The sequence below is a fragment of the Magnolia sinica genome, chromosome 1, assembly GCF_029962835.1.
Source record: "Magnolia sinica isolate HGM2019 chromosome 1, MsV1, whole genome shotgun sequence".
Lineage (NCBI taxonomy): Eukaryota > Viridiplantae > Streptophyta > Magnoliopsida > Magnoliales > Magnoliaceae > Magnolia > Magnolia sinica.
The window spans coordinates 81,441,657-81,461,996 of NC_080573.1; the positions used below are offsets into that span (position 1 = coordinate 81,441,657).

At 39.4% G+C, this 20,340-nt stretch overlaps 1 protein-coding gene across 3 annotated transcripts in view; it reads right to left on the reverse strand.

Annotated features, from left to right (window-relative positions):
- LOC131251228 (neutral/alkaline invertase 3, chloroplastic) overlaps positions 1 to 19,496 on the reverse strand; it is a 35,011-nt gene extending 15,515 nt beyond the window's left edge. The window contains exons 1-4 of one of the 3 annotated variants that reach the window (XM_058251848.1): positions 19,305 to 19,496; positions 16,977 to 17,748; positions 9,143 to 9,308; positions 8,806 to 9,017 (exon numbers count right to left, since the gene is read on the reverse strand). In XM_058251848.1, the coding sequence (XP_058107831.1) occupies positions 8,806 to 9,017; positions 9,143 to 9,308; positions 16,977 to 17,669 (1,071 nt within the window). In that variant the 5' untranslated portion in view covers positions 17,670 to 17,748; positions 19,305 to 19,496. Of the gene's footprint in view, positions 1 to 8,805; positions 9,018 to 9,142; positions 9,309 to 16,976; positions 17,749 to 19,156; positions 19,260 to 19,298 lie in introns of those variants that run through there. The other 2 variants (XM_058251841.1, XM_058251836.1) reach the window with 2 other exon arrangements.
- Between the last annotated feature and the right edge of the window lie 844 nt (positions 19,497 to 20,340).

The window sequence follows — 20,340 nt, forward strand, 5'->3', positions numbered from 1 at the left end:
GCTGTGCCTGTATTGTTGACGCCAAAGAAAGACGGCACGTGGCGCATGTGTGTGGACAGTCGTGCCATAAACAAAATTACTGTCAAGTATAGGTTCCCTATACCTAGACTTGATGATATGCTTGACATGTTGGCTAGGTCCACTATATTCTCTAAGATAGACCTCAAGAGTGGATATCACCAAATCCGTATACGCCCAGGAGATGAGTGGAAGACGGCGTTTAAGACGAAAGATGGGCTGTATGAGTGGTTGGTCATGCCCTTCGGCTTGACTAACGCACCCAGTACTTTCATGCGGGTGATGACACAAGCTTTGAGGCCGTTCATGGAAAAATTCCTAGTGGTGTACTTTGACGATATTCTTATTTATAGTACTACTAAGGAATCACACCTTGAACATTTAAAGAAGGTCTGTAGTGTCCTTAGGAAGGAAAAGTTGTACGCTAATCTTAAGAACTGTGCATTCATGTCTAGCCAAGTTGTGTTCTTAGGATTTATAGTGTCATCTGAAGGGATGCGCGCAGATCCTGAAAAAGTCAGGGCCATAGTTGAGTGGCCAGAACCAAGGAACATTCATGAGGTGCGAAGTTTTCACGGCCTAGCAACTTTTTATCATCGGTTCATTAGGGGTTTTAGCACGATTATGGCTCCCATTACCGAGTGCATGAAAAAGGGAGAGTTCGTGTGGTCTAAAGCCGCCGTCAAGGCTTTTAAAGAAATTAAGGGCAAGATGGTGGAAGCTCCTGTCATGCGTCTACCTGACTTTTCTAAAGTCTTTGTAGTAGCGTGCGATGCATCTGGTGTCGGTATAGATGGAGTGTTGAGTCAAGAAGGACACCCAGTGACCTATTTCAGTGAGAAACTGAATGAGGCAAAACAAAAATACTCCACTTACAACAAAGAATTTTATGCGGTAATGCAATCCCTGAGACATTGGCGACACTACTTCCTACCGCAAGAATTCATTTTGTTTTCTGACCATGAGGCTTTGAGATATTTGCATTCTCAGAAGAAACTCAACCCAAGGCATGCTAAGTGGGTATCATTTCTTCAGGAATATTCGTTTGTTTTGAAACATAAGGCCGAGGTTGAAAACAAACCAGCGGATGCCCTTAGTAGGAGAGTGGCGTTGCTCAACTCCTTGAGTGTAGAGGTAGTCGGATTTGAGCAACTGAAAGATGAATACCCCATATGTCCTGATTTTGGGGGTACTTACGCGTCGCTCTCTAGTGACCAGCATATTATGGGTGAATATGTTCTTAAAGATGGCTTTCTTTTCAAGAGAGACAGACTTTGTATTCTCCGTATGTCCCTTCGTGAATTCCTCATCTGGGAGCTTCATTCAGGAGGGATAGCTGGCCATTTTGGTCGTGATAAGACTATTGCCCTCGTGGAAGATCGTTTCTATTGGCCAAGCCTCAAGCGAGACGTAGCCAAAGTTTTAGGGCAGTGTCGAACATGCCAGCTGGCAAAGCAAAGAAAGCAAAATACCGGGTTGTACACGCCATTGTCAATGCCACATGGTCCGTGGCAGGACATTAGTATGGACTTCGTGCTCGGGCTTCCCAAGACTATAAAAAAGCACGATTTCGTTTTTGTCGTTGTGGACCGTTTTTCTAAAATGGCGCATTTCCTCCCATGATCGAAGACTTCAGATGTGTCTCATGTTGCTCGTATCTTTTTTGATGGTGTGGTGCGTCTCATGTTGCTCGTATCTTTTTTGATAGTGTGGTGCGTCTCTATGGGTTACCTAAAACCAGTGTCTCATCATGATGTTCGATTTACTAGCTATTTTTGGAAGACACTGTGGCACATTATGGGAACTCGTTTGCAATTTTCTACTGCTTACCACCCACAAACAGATGGTCAAACTGAAGTGGTAAACCGTAGCCTTGGAAATCTTCTACGTTGTCTAGTGGGTGAACATGTTAAGACTTGGGACCTAATTTTACCAACTGCTGAACTTGCTTATAATGGGTCAGTTAATAGATCTACAGGGTTGAGTCCTTTTGAAATTGTAAGTGGTTATAAACCTAGAATGCCCATAGATCTCTTACCTATATCTGTTACCCAAAGGTCTTCTGAGTCAGCCGATGCATTCGCACGCCATATTCATGATTTGCATACACATATTAGACAGCGGTTAAATAAAAGCAATGATGATTATAAAGTTTCAGCTAATTCTCATCATAGAGTGCAAGAATTTCAAGAAGGAGACTGTAATGGTGCGAATAAGGCCAGAACGATTCTCTCAAGGATCTGCAAAGAAATTACAAGCGCGTAGTGCTGGACCATTCAAAATATTACAAAAGGTTGGGTCCAATGTGTATCGGGTTGACCTTCCACTTGAAATGAGCATTAATCCAACTTTTAATGTGGAAGATCTAGTCCGTGCCCATACTCCCATTGTTGATACATCGTCTCTTTCATGGCCTTTTTCTGAGTTTGCTACCCAACCCCTTCCACCCCCTCCTCCACCCATTACCCATAAAGAAGCAATTGAGGAAATCTTGGATGACGAGATAGTATCCACGAGAGATGGGGGTTTCCAAAGGTATCTTGTCAAGTGGAAGAACAAACCATCGTCTGAATCTACGTGGCTGTCGGGCGACGCATTGCAGGGTATTGATCCAGATCTACTCGAGCGCTACAAAAGTTTCAACTCATCGGAGTCGAGTTTTTCTCACCTGAGGGGAATTGATGCGGACACAAGCGCATTCAAGGTGTACCAACGAAGAAAGCGCCAACCACAAGTGTCGTCCTTGTGGATAGGCGACTATTGAGGAGCTGAAGACCTTTCACATGTGATTGGACGTATAGAAGACCCCACTCAAGGAAGACATGTGAAAGAAGATTGGAGAAAGAAGACCGAGCGCCCAAACTTTCCCGTACTTATGTTATTTGCGTGTTTTTGACTTAGTTAGGGGTCTTTTAGTAATGTTATGTCTTTATTTGCTTATTCTAGGGGTATTTTAGTAATTTTATGTCTTTATTTGCTTATTTAAGTGGGCTAAAGCCCTAAACTCGAATTTTAACTGTTGATTAATGAAAAGCAAACCCTTTGGTTGCTCCTTCCTCTCTTCTCTCTAATGGTGCTTCTTCTTTCCCCTTGATTTTCTTCTTCTAATTTCTTCTTGTGTCCTTCCAACTTCTTCAAGGTAATAATTTTCTTCCTTCTATTTTCCAGTTTTGGCTAATCCTTCGATCAAAATCTTGAGAACCGATCAAAACCCTAAATCCCCAAATTCTCAAATCCCTAATCCGAGAAACTTCTTGGTTCTTCGGACTAGTGATCTTCATTAATCGATTGGGTGTGACCACGCAAGATTGAAAGGTCCCATCCCTCGCCGGATCCAACCTAAGTAGTAATTGAATTCCATAATCTATGGTTGTAGTGATGGCCCGCTCCATTGCATGTTTCCTTTATGATTTTCTCAGTTATGATGATTACTGTTAGAATTTTAGATCATTTATTCCTTTTATTTTCACTGTTTAATTGTCTCCATGAGCATGCATCATAATTAGGGTTGTCCTGCGTCAGTACTCCGTCTTGTTGAAACCGACGAAGCACCTACCATGGGCTTCCTACATGATGCCATGGATAAGGCAAAGTTGGCAATTCAACGTGATTGTTGAAGCTGGGAGTCTTATTGAAGGATGATCGACAGAAGATGGACAAGACAACTCCATCATGATCTTCATGCAGCAGGTTACTACTTAAATCCTAGACACAGATATGCCCAATCATTTATTGCGGATGATGAAGTTCGTGCCGGGCTAAAGAATGTGATAAAGAGATTAGAGCCTGACTTAGATATGCAAATAAAGGTGTTGAATGAATTAGATACATTTGGAAACCGCCTGGGTAGCTTTGGAGATGCTCTTGCACAGCATACAGTATCTACGTTGCAACCGGCCGAATGGTGGATTAATTTCGGAGAGAATACGAAGGCTCTTCAAAAAATTGCAGTAAAAGTTTTGAGCCAGACAACATCTTCCTCTAGCTGCGAAAGGAATTGGAGTTGTTTTGCGCTTATTCATTCAAAGAATAGGAATAGATTGTAGACTAGGACATTAGATAAACTTGTCTTCATACACTATAATATAAAACTAAGAATGCGACGACATCATAGGAGCATTATAGCCGCCGATGACGCAGTCTATTGTCCAATAAACGTGGACAATATTTATGATGAGGATGACCCGCTTCTACCTTGGTTGGAAACAAGAGAAAAGCAAATTGAAGAGGATAGTGAAGAATTGAAAATTAACGACCCAGAAATATGCAAAGCGCAACAAGAGAGTCGTGCAGATGTGTTGGACCCAGTAAGAGGGGCAGCGTTTATGCCAAGTACGGGTACGGCTCAAGATCAACAAAAGAGTACGAGTACTGGTAGCATGACCGTGTCGAATGATGGTGATGATGACCCCCTGCCCCTGGTGCTAGCACTTCTGGTGTTGCTCAGCGCCCTACACAGCCGTTTACAGATCGCGATGCCTATGAACATTGACGAGGTAGTACACGAGGTCGGACTTATGAGTGTACCGAGTCACGATACAGCCAGCAGGAGGAGGGTACATCTAGTGGTGCACCGGGTCCGGGAGGTCCGGAACATCAACAGGCTCATGTAGGGTTGTTCACCAGTCGAGCTAGCTCGAAAAACTCGCTCGAGTCAGCTCGAATTGACTCGGCTTGAATGGCCAATTCGGGCCGATTCAAGCTAATTATTTGAAGCTCGAGTTGAGTTCAAGCCGAGTTCGACCAGGGGGCATTTCAACTCGACTCGACTCGAAGCTCGAACTCGAGCTCGACTCGGCTCGATTAACAAATATATTAAAGTTGTGAGGAATGCGGAGAAAGTTAAAGTGGGATCTCTTTGCTTTCACCCCAACCGCAAAGAGTTTGATGTTGGTGTTGATAATCTCTTGAATCCAAAATGGTATATTGCATGGAGCACTCACATGAATAGACATATCCTTCCTGAATATGTTGTGAGCTACAAGTCCTCAAATCATCTGCAAGGTAACGGAAACTGCGCTTTTGTCTGAGCAGCAACAATACAGGTGGGTCCCACTTTTCTGTGGTATCAGGTCTGTTCAAAATCCTATCCATTAAAAAGTATGGCCTTGATGATGGGTAATTCAGAACTACAATTGAGGATGCTTTTGGCCCCATGGTTCTTCTATCATAGGGTCCACATAGATGGATTTTCTGGACTGCCAAAAGATGGACTACACCCTATTTCGGTTGCCGGGCCAAACCAAAAATGAATTTCGCTTGGTGGAGCGTCATGTAAAATGCCTCTTTAAAATTTTTTTATTTAGCTTCTCTTCTAAATCAATGGAGGACCAAGAACAGAATCCATTACTTTCTCACCCAACAAGCTCGAGCTCGACTGGAGGTAAACTCAACTCGACTCGACTCAAACCACTAGCTCGACTCAACAACTTTGATAAACAAGCCAGGCTTCAATGTTGAGCTTGAGGCCGAGCTCGAACTCGAGTACATCATGGACAAGCCAAGCTGAGCTTGGCCCACCTCAACTCGACTCGTCTCGATGCCCACCCCTAGGCTCATGGTCCTGGTTATTATGATGGATATTCTTATGGTTAATTGGATTATGATTATGGTGGTTATACTGAGCCTGTTCTATCAAATTCAAGTTGAAGTAGTCCTCCCAATCAATATCTATATGATTATAGATATCCAAATCCAAATCCAAGTTACTCATCACAGCAGACGCTCTCAATCTCAAGATTCTCAACAGCCTGAGTACGGGCACCAGTATGGCTATTCGATGGGCACTGGTGGATATCCTTACTTGGGGTCGGAGTCGTTGCCTAGTCAGGATCAGTCATCCTCTGGTTTCATTGATCTAGTATTTCTTTCTGGCACTGGATATTATGGATATGCAGCACCTACACCTATTAGACAGCCTCAACCTGATGATGACGATGCCGATGATGTGGAGGTCGAGCAACCATAAAAAATCAGATTTTCATTTTGGTGGTGACTTGTGATTGTAAGTATATATTTGTATTAAGGAAAGTATTTGCAGCAGACAGCTCATAGCAATATTATTGCAAGAAGCCAAGTACACACTTGACACTGCCGAACTTGTATTTAAAATAGCTCCCCTCACAACCAATCAAGTAATCTTTAATCAAGTTGCAGGGGAGTATATCAGACACTACTAAATTTTTTATTTATTTTTTAATATTCTTGACTTGAGGATGACAGGTCATAAACAGGAATCATAGTCACATCCATAGGTATGTTCGAGAAATTCCTCAAAAATAATTGCAAACACCTAATGTAAGATATTTTCATATTACATTCATTCTAATATATCTATCATTGATGATAAATAGTTAGAAAATTAAATATATGAATTTTGTAATCAAATTCAGGTTATCTGGTTCATAAATTCATCAGACGGTCCGATACAACTTCTCGCCAAAGAGTGGACCGTTACACCACCACAAACATGTTCCAATTTATAAATGAACGCATATTTGGAATGCTTAGAATATTCCGGATTTAATCCGTATTTTTTCATATTTTTTCAAAAAAAAAAAATAAAATTGCGCCGTTACGGACCGTTACGCCCCCGTATCCGTATCGGTATCAGAGGGCACCGTTACGCCAACCGATACCGATACGGGATACCTTAATTAGACATATCCTAGGATCCTGATAAAATATTTAGAGGATTCAACTACCCCAATTGAATATTCAGACACCGAACCATCCATACTATAGACCTGAACATATTAAGTGGCCAGATTGGTTTGATTAGACATCTGGAACATATCAAGGGTTGGATGATCCACTTGGACCAAGGCTTGTGGAGTCCACAGATCCAATTTGATGGCCCTAAATGATCTGACATGTAATGGATCAAGCTAAATATGTAATCCCATGGTCCATGTCTTCATTGGATTATTTTCAAGGAAAAAAAAAAAAAGCCTTCCATTGGATGATGATGGATGCCTTAAAGATCAACTGGTTGCTCAAATATGGGATTTGGCATGCAACTGTACAGCTTATGCAGCAAGTGAGGTCACCTACAAAGCTGGAAAGTTTCCTACTGTGGACATATTGAGTGCATAGAGAAAATCCTTCAGCAAATGCCACGCCAACACATTTACCAGCATGGAAGACAGGTGGAATATCCGAGTCATCCATCAGAAGGGTACCACTATATAGATTCCCTATTACAAGAATCAGGTTGGTAAACTAGTCAGGTGGGCCACAATTAACTGAATAAATATACAGTTGTGATAAAATTAGCCAAAGTTTTCTAACCTGTCAACTTATTTCTAATATCACAGTACACCAGCTGAATGGACCCCCCTTTATCTTCGGGCAGTAAAATCTACAAGGTGAAGTCCACCCAATGGATGGCTTGGATATTCCACCTGGCATATGTGGTGGTGTTTGCATTATCAGACTTGTACACATGTGGACTTAGCAAACCTCATACCAGCCACTAGGTAATAGGAGCCCAGTTTTAATCTAGAAGATTGTCATGATTCAAAAGCCTATATATAAAGGTTTATAACCATGCATGAGATTCAGTCCATGATGAATGGACAAATAAAGGAGTGTAGAATGTGCTGCTTGATTGTAGAAGAGATGGGGAGTTCCATCTTCTATGCAAGTAAATACTAGCATCACAGCTTGGGTAATGACCTGGACAGTGATCAGCCGCTTCTTCTCATATCTACTACATGTAGAGAGGCATTACAAACCTATTAGGAGCCCAAGAAACACAGACACTGATTTTGATTGCAAAAAAAAAAAAAAAAAACTAGCTCTTACTTACTGCTTTTGATAAGTTATCGAGCAAAAACCCAAATATCTTAGCCAGTAGGTTCTCTGAGGAAGCAAGCACCATATGGTTTGGAGATCAGGGCCAGTTTGTAGGGTTAGGTATTGTCAACCATGTGATGATCCCACATGTGCATGATCCATGAGTGTGCACAAGAAAAGGCCCAATTCCCTTTTTCTAGATTGTTTCTAGTTTCCTTTTGTTATATTTCGATGCTAGGAAATATATGTCATTAAATTTCTTGTTTATCAGGTTTCATATTTTAGAGATCTTTGCTAGAAAGAATTCTATATTTAGATTCGTAGAATGTGCTAGGGATTTTCTCAAGGAAACCTTTTAAACCCCTCATGAATGAGGCACAGGCCATATGAAACAAAATAGCTGAATGATATTTTTCTTTGATCACAATCTCTTGTTTCTCTACAGTAGTCGTGTTGGTGGGAGTTGTGATCTCTAGTACAAGGTTAGGGGACTGTTGAGCTTGCTCACAATCATTGCTTCTTTTCTCATGATTATGACATTCAATCTGGTACAGTGAAGTTAATTGCCATTATTTTCTTCTTGGTTTAGTTGAATTACATGATTTGGTGGTATGCCCAAATACTGCCTTAAAAATTAAAATTATACGCACTGGTGTCCTCTGATCTGTCATATTCAGTTTCAGTGGCAGGCATAGTTGCTTGATCTTTTTTGTGGATTAGTATCCTTAATATCCATACAGAACACTAAATTTCAAGTCTACTCCAATCCCACAGATTTGATGCATAATGTGCAAAACCAATGGAATAAACAGCAATATGATGGCAGTCCTAATGAACAGACCTGAATTTTCAGAGGGTGTCCATGAATTCCCATGCGGCGATCTATCAGAACACTAAATTTCAAGTCTACTCCAATCCCACAGATTTGATGCATAATGTGCAAAACCAATGGAATAAACAGCAATATGATGGCAGTCCTGATGAACAGACCTGAATTTCCAGAGGGTGTCCATGAATTCCCATGCGGCGATCTATCATGCATGAACCATCCGTAACAAGCAGTGTCGGGAACATGTCAAAACCATCAGCAAGACAGAGCTTTAAAATCATCTTAATTCCTGTTTGGACATCAATTCTCTCTTGAACGGAACGATCTCCAGAGCATTTTCCATAGGCTCTCAACAGTATAATCCACCATAATCCTGAAATGGGAAAAGAAAAAACATTCATAAATCTGAACAACCCCAGCTTTTCAGCTGAAACTATTGGCGAAGATAACCAAACATTTTTATTAACAGGACTAGTTCTTGTAAAATAATTTACTTGCCAGAATCAACTGGCGCCACTCGCCCAATTGCTGCCTCCCCAAAGTCAGGATCCAACACCTCTTCAGTTGCAGTATCATCACCATCTAGTGGAACAGTACGCACCTTGAAGCTGGCAGGCATCAGTCCTTGACCTGGGCTGTGGCAGTCCATTGTTTTCTCCCAGCTCTGCCATAATGAGGAACAATTTTCACAACTTAGACATGAGAATATTGACTTCGCTTTAAAAGAAAAGAAAGAAAAAGGGCACTACATGATACCCGATGTATAGAAACATTTTTTTTTCCTTTTTGATTCAACCCAGTGATGGATGGTAAAGGCGCAATCCACCTTTTTGGCAAGAAAAGCAATTGATCTGTTGGGCTCCACATGGGCTAATCCATGCCCTGATATCTCCACTATCACATGATCACAGCCATCAATGAAAAGAGGCCAATTGCTATTAATGGTCTACGTTTAGAGAGGCCAAAAATGACAGGATTATCTGATCAAAGAGATTTTTGGGTGTATATCCCATCCACCATCGGCCTGCTATATTAGTGATTTGGATCACCATAAGGTGGGACCCATGTGTACAGTTTGTTGGGCCAATAATTTATAAAAAAATTTAAAAAAGAAAGAAAGAAAGAAAGAAAGAAAAAGATCAAGAATTATATGTTTTCATTGAAATAAAAGAGGGCATTGCCAAATGGCCAATAATACTAACATGGTAGTATTTAATCCAAATCTAATAAATAAATTGTTTCTAAACTGTAAAATAGTGGAAAGAGAGATGGAATAGAGAAGAAGAAATAGAGAGAAGGTGAGAATTGCCGCCCCCCTTCCATAATTACAAAAATGACATTAATAACAAAAGCAAAAATCCCTCTATGTCCTAGACCATAATAACCCATCTAAGTGGGCCTATGTATGCTCATATCACATTCATTAACACTCCCCCTCAAGTTGGAACGTAGATATCATCTATGCCAAGCTTGGAATATATGTGTAGTGAATAGCCTTAGAAGACATTAGTAAGTTGGTCCTGAGATCCAATATATGGAGGGGAGATTTTGCCACTGGAAACTTTTTCACGTATGAAGTGACAATCGACTTCGATGTATTTAGTTCTTTCATGATAAACCTGCATGTTTGCTATATATGAAGTAGCCTGATTGTTACAAAATAACTGCATAGGTAAGTGCACAGTAAATTCCATTTCCTGTAATGATTTCTTGATCCAAATCAACTCACATGAGATATGAGCCATTGCTCTGTACTCTACTTTTGCACTTGATTGGGCCTCCAAACTCAGCTTCTTGCTCCTCCATGTGACTAGATTTCCCCCCACAAATGTACAATAGCCATTAATGGATCGTCTATTTGCTAAGAAACTTTCCTAGTTTGCATTTAAATATCCCGTGACCAAAAGATAACCATTTCATTTATACAAAACTCCTTGACCTGGTGCTCTTTTGAGGTAACACGAAATTCGAATTATTGCTTCCATGTGAAGTACTCTTGAAGAACTTATGAATTGACTCATCACGCTCAATACATAGGATATTGACTGGTCGATTAATAGTTAAGTAAATAAGTTTTCCACCAATCTTCTATACCTCCAAGCATCCTTCATTGCATCTCCTTAATCACTTACAAGCTCGTGCTTAAGATCCATTGGAGCGTCAACTAGCTTAGTCCCAAGAAGACCCATCTCCATGAGTAAATTCAGAATATATTTTTTGTTGAAATAGATTAACTCCTTTGGATCTGACCACTTCTATACCAAGGAAGTATCAAAGATGGCCCAAATCTTTTGTGAGAAAATGCTATTGAAGATACTTCTTTAGTTCTTCAATCCCTTTTTCATCACTTCCAGTAACAATAATATCATCCACATATACTACAAACACAATGAGACCTAAGATACCTTTCCGTACAAAAATGGAATGATCAGCATGACTTCGAACAAAATCATAGTTTAATACAACCTTGCTGAACTGGTCAAACTATGCACATGGAGATTGTTCCCATAAATTGCCCCCACCCACCCCCCCAAAAAAAAAAAAAATTTGAGCAAGAAATATAGGAGGTTGCTCTATATAAACTTCCTCTATAAAATCACCCACCATGAAAGAAGGCATTTTTTACATCAAGTTGGAAGAGGGGCTGGCCATGATTAACAGCTACAGATAGTATTATCCCAATGGAATTCAACTTGGCCACAGGAGAATGTTTCACTATAATCAACACCAAGTGTACGAGTATACTCCTTAGTGACTAGGCGAGCCTTCAACCGTTAAACCGTGCCATTAGGATGAAAACTTAATTGTGTAGACCCATTTGTAACCTACAACACGTTTACCGGTTGAAAGAGTGGTAAGTTCCCAAGTGTCATTTCAATGAAATACATTTGCTTCTTCCTCCATAGCCTGCTTCCACCCCTTATGTAATAGACCTTCCTCATATAACTTGGGTACAAAGTGAGAAGACAAGGACAAGAGAAAGTTACAAATTTTTTGAGATAAGCAATAAACAGAAACATATTTATAGATGAGATGATTGATACACATATGCTTACCTTTTCTTACAACAATAAGAATATCAAAGGTATCTAGAGAACATACTAGACCACGAGTCTCTGAAGAAGATATGATGGGTGGCACGTTATGATTGATTGTACCATCGGTCTATTTTCATCGTGAGAAGACCTTCAACAGTATAAATGTATGAGGCAATAGATAATGGAGGTACGATATCTTCATTGACCACAACAAGTATGGAATAGTTTGTATTAAAAGATTTGGTATCTTTTGAGAAGAACGGGGTAGACTAAAAAGGTAACATTTGCACAAACATATTGTCTGCAAAGTGATGGGCTACAACAACGATAACCCCTCTGTGTGAAAGAATAGCAAAGGAAAAGGCATTTAACTGCTCGAGGATTAAACTTATCATGGCCAGACTCCAACTGATGGACAAAACAAAAACATCCAAGAACTTTTGGAGGCAGAGGAAACTACGAAGTATCTGAGAACAAAACTTAATGAGGTGATTGACCCTTTAAAACGGATAATGGCATCCGATTTATCAGAAAACATGTTATGAGTATTGCATCACTCTAAAAATTCTTAGGAATATTTATGTAAATTAAGATAACACGAGTTATCCCAATGATGTAACATTTTTTTTTTTCCATTTTGCGAGGGTGTGCACATGATGTCTGATGTAAAATTCCTATTTCAGAAAAAATATGACCAAAAGCTTGAGACGTGTACTCCTTGGCATTAGTAGACCAGAACACAGACACTTTCGAATAAAACTGATTTCACACTTCCATGTATGTATGTATGTATGTATGTGTGTGTGTGTGTGTGTGTGTATATATATATATATATCTTTCATTAAACAAAGTCATGTCATTCTTGAACAATCATCAACAATGTAATAAAATACTTAAACCTACACCAACAAGATTTTTAACTAGACCTTAAACATCTGAATGAACTAAGGAGAAAGGAACTAAACGATGCCTCTCAACGTGTGGTAAAAAAGTAACACGATGATACTTACTCAACTCATACATTTCACACTCTTGACATGACATTGGCGACAAAGAATGACACTTAAGAATCTTCAATGATGGATGACCGAGATGATAGTGACACTGATAAGCTGAGATGTCTTTTTGTGTTGTTGCGCCTAGTGATTGAAATATCGGTATCGCGTTACATATCGCATTCTTGGGATACGGATACGTATCGGTTATCGCATGAGATATATCGGTTGCATCGTGTAATGTATCGTTGTTGTTGGAAACATGGGAAAACATTGGGAAATTGGTTGAAATTTTCAATAAAACTTTAGTGATTGTTAAATAATAAAAAAAAAACATAAATACATACTTATAGATCAAAACCTTACAAAAAAACAAGTACACATAATAGGTTTTCTTTGTATGGGGTCCTAATCCATGCGTTGTCTAACTGAATTGATGCAAGTATATTCAATGTCTATTCATATAATTTATAAATGTAAGAAAACGTGTGGAAACAAATGCAATACATTCACAAGCAAAAGAAGAATCAATAGATTAGGTTACATACATGCTTAATTTTATGTTTGGACACAGATTGCAAACGATTTGCGAGAAATTGGGAATTTTTTATTTTTTCAATTTTTCACAACTCAGCATCTCTTCCAAATCTTAAAATTGAAACTCCCAATCTATGATTTTTTTTGCAAAACATGAAAAATCATGGATTTGTATCAATTTGACACTAATTTAACACGATTTATAGAAAATAAAATGATCAGAATTCAAAAATACTAACCAGATCGAACATGTGGGATATATCGTACTACCTGTGCATTTCATATCGCACAGGTGGGATACAAGATATATCGTGGGATATATCGGCCAATATTGTCGATATTTAAGACACCGGTTGTGCCCACAATGTCACGATCAAGATAGCACAACCCATCACGCCCATGTCCTCCATTAATCTTCCTCTTCGTCTTTAGGTTATGAAAAACACAATGTGAAGGATGGAAAGCGACGCAACGGTTAGGGGATTTGATAAGTTTGCTAATAGAGAAAAGACTTTAAGGAAGTTTTGGAACAACTAAAACAAAGGATTATGAAAGAGACTTGTATAAAAGGTACCCGCAAAACAAAAGATTGTGCATCATCTACCAAAGTGACAGAAGAGCCTGTTAATGAGCCATTAATAAATGAAAAAGCACTAGACCGACCTATCACATGGTCAGATGCTTTAAAATCAATTACACATGGAGTATGAGACTTGGATCCTAAACAAGGCATACCTGAGGTCACAAATGTAGTCGTAAGGGAAGAAGTAGTTGTAGAAATACTAGGAATAGATTGATCCTGTATATTGTTCAGAAACTTAGAACATTCTTTTGGAGTCAGAGTAACCATCTCACCAGTCATACGCATCTACAAAGCAATAGATGTAAAATTAACTAGAGTCCCACTGCTCCCTCTAGTGTAGGGAGCTTGATTAACCCATACAGGCTTCCTATGGACTCTCATCATCTTTCAACGGAATGATAGGAAAGCCGACAATGCATGCACTTCCCGGGTCTGCGACCTCTGCCACGACCACTGCCATGACCACCTCCCATGTCACTAGAACCATCTCTTCCACCATGGCCACCACCGCGGCCTCATATAAAGAACAATGCTAGTGCCGAGCTGTCATTGGCTACTTGTAGAGCCCAAAGATACCCATTGGAGATGTGCATACACCTTGTTTAAAGACATATCTTCGTCACCCAAAATATGCGTATGAACTAGTTCATACTCACATTTCAATCTAAATAAGAACTTGGCCACTCAAAACTCTTCACATTGCTAATGCAGTTTCTCCAAATTGGTAGTCAGGGGCTTAATACATATTCAACTCGTCCCACATTTCTTTTTGGAATAGTGTTCACCCATTTATTATCTCCTTATGGAAGCTTGAATATTTCTTCATATAACTGATAAGTACGAGAAATGTTTTTACCAGATGAATACGTCTCTTGTAAAGCATCCCACACTTAGCCGTATCCAGAAACGTGACGGTTGCGCTGATGGAGGGTTCCATACTATTCCATAACTAGGTCATAATTTGGGCATTTTTCTGGATTAATTTATTATAAGTATGGATTCTTCATCAGGTTCCTTTGTGATCAGATATCTTAATTTTCCTTTGGTCGTAAGAAAAAGTTGGATTAACTTGGACCTCTATAAATAATGTCCCATTTAACTTAGTAGAGGTTATCTAGGCTCCTAAAAAATCAAATGGATTTATAAATCCAGACTTCTGATCACTTTTTATCTCTATAACAAATAAAAGAGAAGTACCTCACAAGCACAAACATGAGTCGACCTAGCACAATCAATCCTAGACGAAAATAACCCGTCTAATTGGGCCTATGTAGGCCAATATCACATTCATTAATATAAACATTTTGCATGCAACCACTGCCACTCGTAACTTAAAGGAAGTCTTTGGTGAATGACAATTCATTATTCTTGGACAAACCAAGTGGTATGTGAAGCACTTCCCCAAATATGTCAAGTTTCCAATGTCTAGATGCAATTTTATTTTTATTTTTAATTAATTACATCCGCATTATGACTGTTAACTATATCTCTGGGTGTGCATGCATGTATATGTACGCATGGAGAATAAACAGGCACGTTCATGACACAATGAAGATAGTTTCAATTGTACTACAATTTTTTAGATGATGATGATGACCAAAAACTCTATTTGAAATCTAAAAAATTACAAGATGGGGATGGAAACACGGCTGAAAATGTGGCACCTCCTCAGCTAACACAGAGTGGAAAGACTCAATGCTGCAGGGCCACTGCATAGAATTGAGGTGTTTAGCATCATCACAAGCTCCTAAAGATCATCACAAATGAAAGCTAACCTCCATTGTTCTCCATAACCCCAAGCCAAGAGTAGGCGCAACTAGCATCTCAATAATAATGGACCTGAAGAAGAATCCGGCAATCCTATCCTTCCTTAAAAGTCCGCTTCCATCCCATCTGTCGCCTCAACTGGAAGAAGAAGCCAAAAGCCTGTCATCCTTCTCCCAAAGGGCAACAGCAATGCCCAATGATGCAACAAATGGACTAACCCACCCCGAAACATGAGCTTCCACGACCTCATTCGCCTCAGAACGTGTCCTGCCCACTCTCCAGTTCTTGAGTCACTCATAAATTCAGCCGGTTTGATCCCTACACATTCTTTGCAACCCAGCAGCCAACACACCAGGGAATGTTTAATTCTTTTGAAAAGGCCACTGTTGGAGATCAACCTGTCTTGAAAAATACAGCTGTTCCTCTCTTTCCAGATTCCCCAAAGAGTTGCGTAGATTATAAATCCCCACAATCATTTGCCTTTCTTGCTAAAAAGCCCATCGCCCAACAGTTGAAAATTGTAAACTTTCATGACCTTGTTTGTCTGATTAGAAATGCAAAACAAAAAGAGGACCATCCTGCTGGGAATTGCATCCTTGTCTTTGGCCCTCCTTTCATAGAAAATGTGGCAATTAACTAATTAATTCATCGGATTCTAGGTCAGGACTGAAGGGGCTTGAACCCACAGCTTCCGCCTTGAGAGGGCAGTGCTCTGAGTGATTGAACTACGATTCCTGGAAAATGAGGTGTTCAGTTTCAAATTTTTATTATTTATCATTTTATTTCATTCAAACAATTTACAGCTGCTGCATTGTACCAGGAACTCTTGCAGTTGGCAGCTTCCATAATGGAACTAATAAAAGTACTATCATCTCTCTCCCAAGGTAGCTACTATTTGTACTCACGTGCATAAGTCGATTGCAACCTGTACATTAAGTCAGATTAAGTTAGGGAAAGCTCCCTATATTATGCTAGAATACTCCTTTGAAATTTGAACTTGGAAGAACTGAAAGATGCAATTCACCACATGATTACGGAGTCTTGAGATTATACCCTATCATAAGAATAATACAAAGCATCTAATTCTCAGACAACATACACAGTTAATTTTTATGGATAAAACCAACTTCATTCAAACAGAAAAGAGATTCCATCAAAGGGAAGGAATCCGCACATAGAGTGAAGCAAACCATCTTTAGCTGAGGCCACGGCTAGAGAATTAGCATCACAAGGAATACAGTAAAAGAGGATGCCTCAAAGCTCACTTCCTAATCTCATCAAGGAGAGAAATTCCATTATCTCATTACAATCCAGGAACATACAGAAAACAGGAATCTTATAATTTACATGATTATTACATATCATGGAAATACAAAATTTTCTTTAAACAGAAAAGACATCACTTTCATTACCTGCAACTGAAGTGTGTGAAGGATGAAATTCCGAACAATATCGTACTCGCCCTTCAAAAGAAAAGCAATCCCAGAAGGAATGAAGTCGCGAATAAAGACATGGTCATAGTTCAAAACATTGGTGCTGGATGGGTCCTTTGCAGCAATTGTTCCGATAGGACTGCCACAATAATAAACCACAGACTCCCTTAGTAGATTCCACGCTTCATCCTCAATCGAGATTGTGCCATTGCTATATGAGGCATCTTTAGTAATAGAACCGTTGCTCATGAAACCTTCTTTTTCATGCTTCAACTGTTGGACTTCCTCAGAGTCTAGAACTTTCTGCGCATTCACCTCTCCGTCGATTGGGCTCAAATTCTTTTCTTTAAACCAGGTTCCATTACTGCCTTCACCAATTGTTTCACTGATGTTTTCAACCCGTTGGCACTGGCAACTCGAAAACCATAATCGGTTATTTGAAGTATTTCCACAGTCAATACCTCTGACCTGCCAAATTCCATATTTCTTGCAGCTTTGGGTGGTTCTACAATTATTTAGTGGTCGTATATTCCATAATCCGATTCTCTTCCTACATTTCCCGTATGATTTAAAAGGAAGCTTTAAGTTTGAACTACTTGAACCAATGTTAGGATAACAGTAGCTGGTTCCAACCCCTGAAAAAACTTGCAAAACCACTTCTGAAATGCTCATTGTCCAATACAGATGAAATTTGATTGATGGTACCGTTTCAGACGAAATAGAGATACCTCCGGTGTTTGACTCAAATAACCTACCAAAGCACAACACATTGAGCTGAACTTAGAAAAAGGACAAAGGAAGCCCCAAAAAGACCAACTGAAAAGGTATACTGTAAACAGATATTAACAAAGAAAAAAGAAGAAAAACGAAATGCATACTATCTGAAAGATCTTCATGGAAATGGGACCAAAGCAAAACCTTTGTGTTTTCTTTCATCCATGTACACAGACACAAAAACAAATGCACAAGCACACACTAAAAAGTAAGAGACAGACACCAACAGAACTAGGCACTAGTGTGTATGAACCATCACTCTACCAGAGAATAAAATAGCTCCACTTACATTAGAAGGACTGTGCTATGGTGTTTGTCATTTTATCTAGCTTTAACTAATTGGTGACTTGATTTTCATACATGTTGAAAATATGTATGTGATTTGAACCAACCATTAAGTAGGTCATACCTTGGATGAGTCATACCCCCCAAAGAAAACAGATCTGAAGATTCTAACTGTTCTATTGGAGGGATTTGTGGGGAAAGAAATAGAAGGTTACAGAAAAGTGGTCAACTAGAGTTCCTTTCTCCATACAATTTTTACCCAAGATTCATCCAATCCATGGGCTTAACTATCCAATCAATGTGATATTTAGAATAACATCCATTATTGCTGGGACCTGCTTGATGGTCGGTTTGGATCTCACAAACATTCACCGCGTTTACTAAAAGTGATAAACATTGAATAGAAACCCCTGAGGTAAGCATAGACTGCAGATTTTCCCTATGTTAAAATCAGTTATGAATAAGATGAACAAACAGAAAGCCTAGAACTAAGCATAGACTGCAGGTTCATGTCAAACCACGAAATGAGATAAATGCTTATATTTTACACAATGCGTTCAGGAGAAAAAGCAACCATCTATTTGATGGAAAAAACAACAACAAGAATTTGTATGAAAACTATGAGAAGCATCCCCATTCATCAGAGCTGAATTATCCAGTCTTGGGACTCAGGATGTTGTGTATTATCCTGAGAGGCCCAAGTTTGTACATATGGTTCAGCATCCAAACAGTCAATCTGATGGGCCCCACCACAGATGGACCATGCCCCAAAAATCTCCTAGGTAGGGAGATCCTATCCTTCCAAATCTTTGGCATTGAGTATGTACTCTTGCAGTATTATTATTATTTTTTTCTCAACTGTGCATCTGTGAGATAAAGAGTCTAATAAGCTTAGAATCTTCCAACCGCGGAGATTTTTGGGGTTCATCACATCAACGTTCTGAATTAATGAACTATGCTACCACATGTAAGACCTTCACCACATCAGACACACCATCCGTGTGCTGGGGCTCAGTACCCTATAATTCCTTACCACCACCCAAATCGAATGGAAATAATTAGAAAAAAGGCCTGCAATTTCTATCATTTATGATCAGAACCTGCGATTTCTGCTACTTTGTGGTATGAACCTCATAGTTCTTGTAATTTACAGACAGAAGCTGCGTTCTTTAAAATTTAAAATAAATAAATAAATAAATAAGGTAGATAAATAAGAAGAAGAAGGAAGAAAGAAGAAATTACAGTTACGTGGTGGTTTTCGTTCGCAAATCCTATAGATTTCGATTTGGGGTCGTTTGGTGTTGAGCTTGTGTGTTTGCGATTGAGATCTGGCGATTTTCAGACCAGAGAAAAAGCGGGGATGAAAATTGAAAAGGGAAACCTCTCGCGTCCTTTTCAACGGTTTCCTCGTGCACTTCAATTGCACGTCTCCTTCCCTCTTTGCCTACTCCCTTGGAAATGACTCAGGTCGGTCCGCAGGGAGAGCGGATTAGGTGCGGCCCTTACCGTTGGGCCCACCTTCATATATCTATTCTATATCAACACTGTCTATACGTTTTTCAAGATCATTTGATGGCATGATCCAAAAAATGAAGAAAATCCAATGGTCAGGTGGACCATACCATAAGAAACAGTGGTGATTGACCGTTAATGGGCCACAAAAGTTTTTGGATCAAGCTTATATTTGTTTTCTTCCCTTATCCAGGTTTATGTGACCTTATCAATGGTTTGGATGGCAAATAAACGCTACGGAAATGTTGGGCTCTAGGAAGTTTTATTGATAGGGCATTCATTCACCGTTGATTTTTCATTGTATAGTCTACTTAGGACCAGGATCTTCTTCATTTTTACGCTCATGCCGTAAATGCTCCGGCAGAACGGATGAATGCCATGGACATATAATACATACCTCAACAAGGCAGGCTCATTGTCTTAGGTGAGACTTAGGGCAGTACCTAATCCAATCCAGCTGGAGCAGGTGGATTTGGTAAACATATCGGGTTGAGCATTGGCCAGAGGTTTGCTATTAGCAGTTATTTGACAGCTTGGATTCAGTGTAATAAATAGTAATAATAAAAATAGTCATATTTTATAAGGTATATGAAGGTGGCATATGGATTCTATTGACTATTGTTTTAAAATTACTAAAAATAGGCGATTTCAACATTGAAGTAAGTCACTTGAATTTGACTTTAAAAATTAGTGGGCCCTATTATGACGGGTAAGTGAAATCCACCCCAATCAGAATGTGAGTTACCATATTTTACTGCTAGGGCAAAAAAAA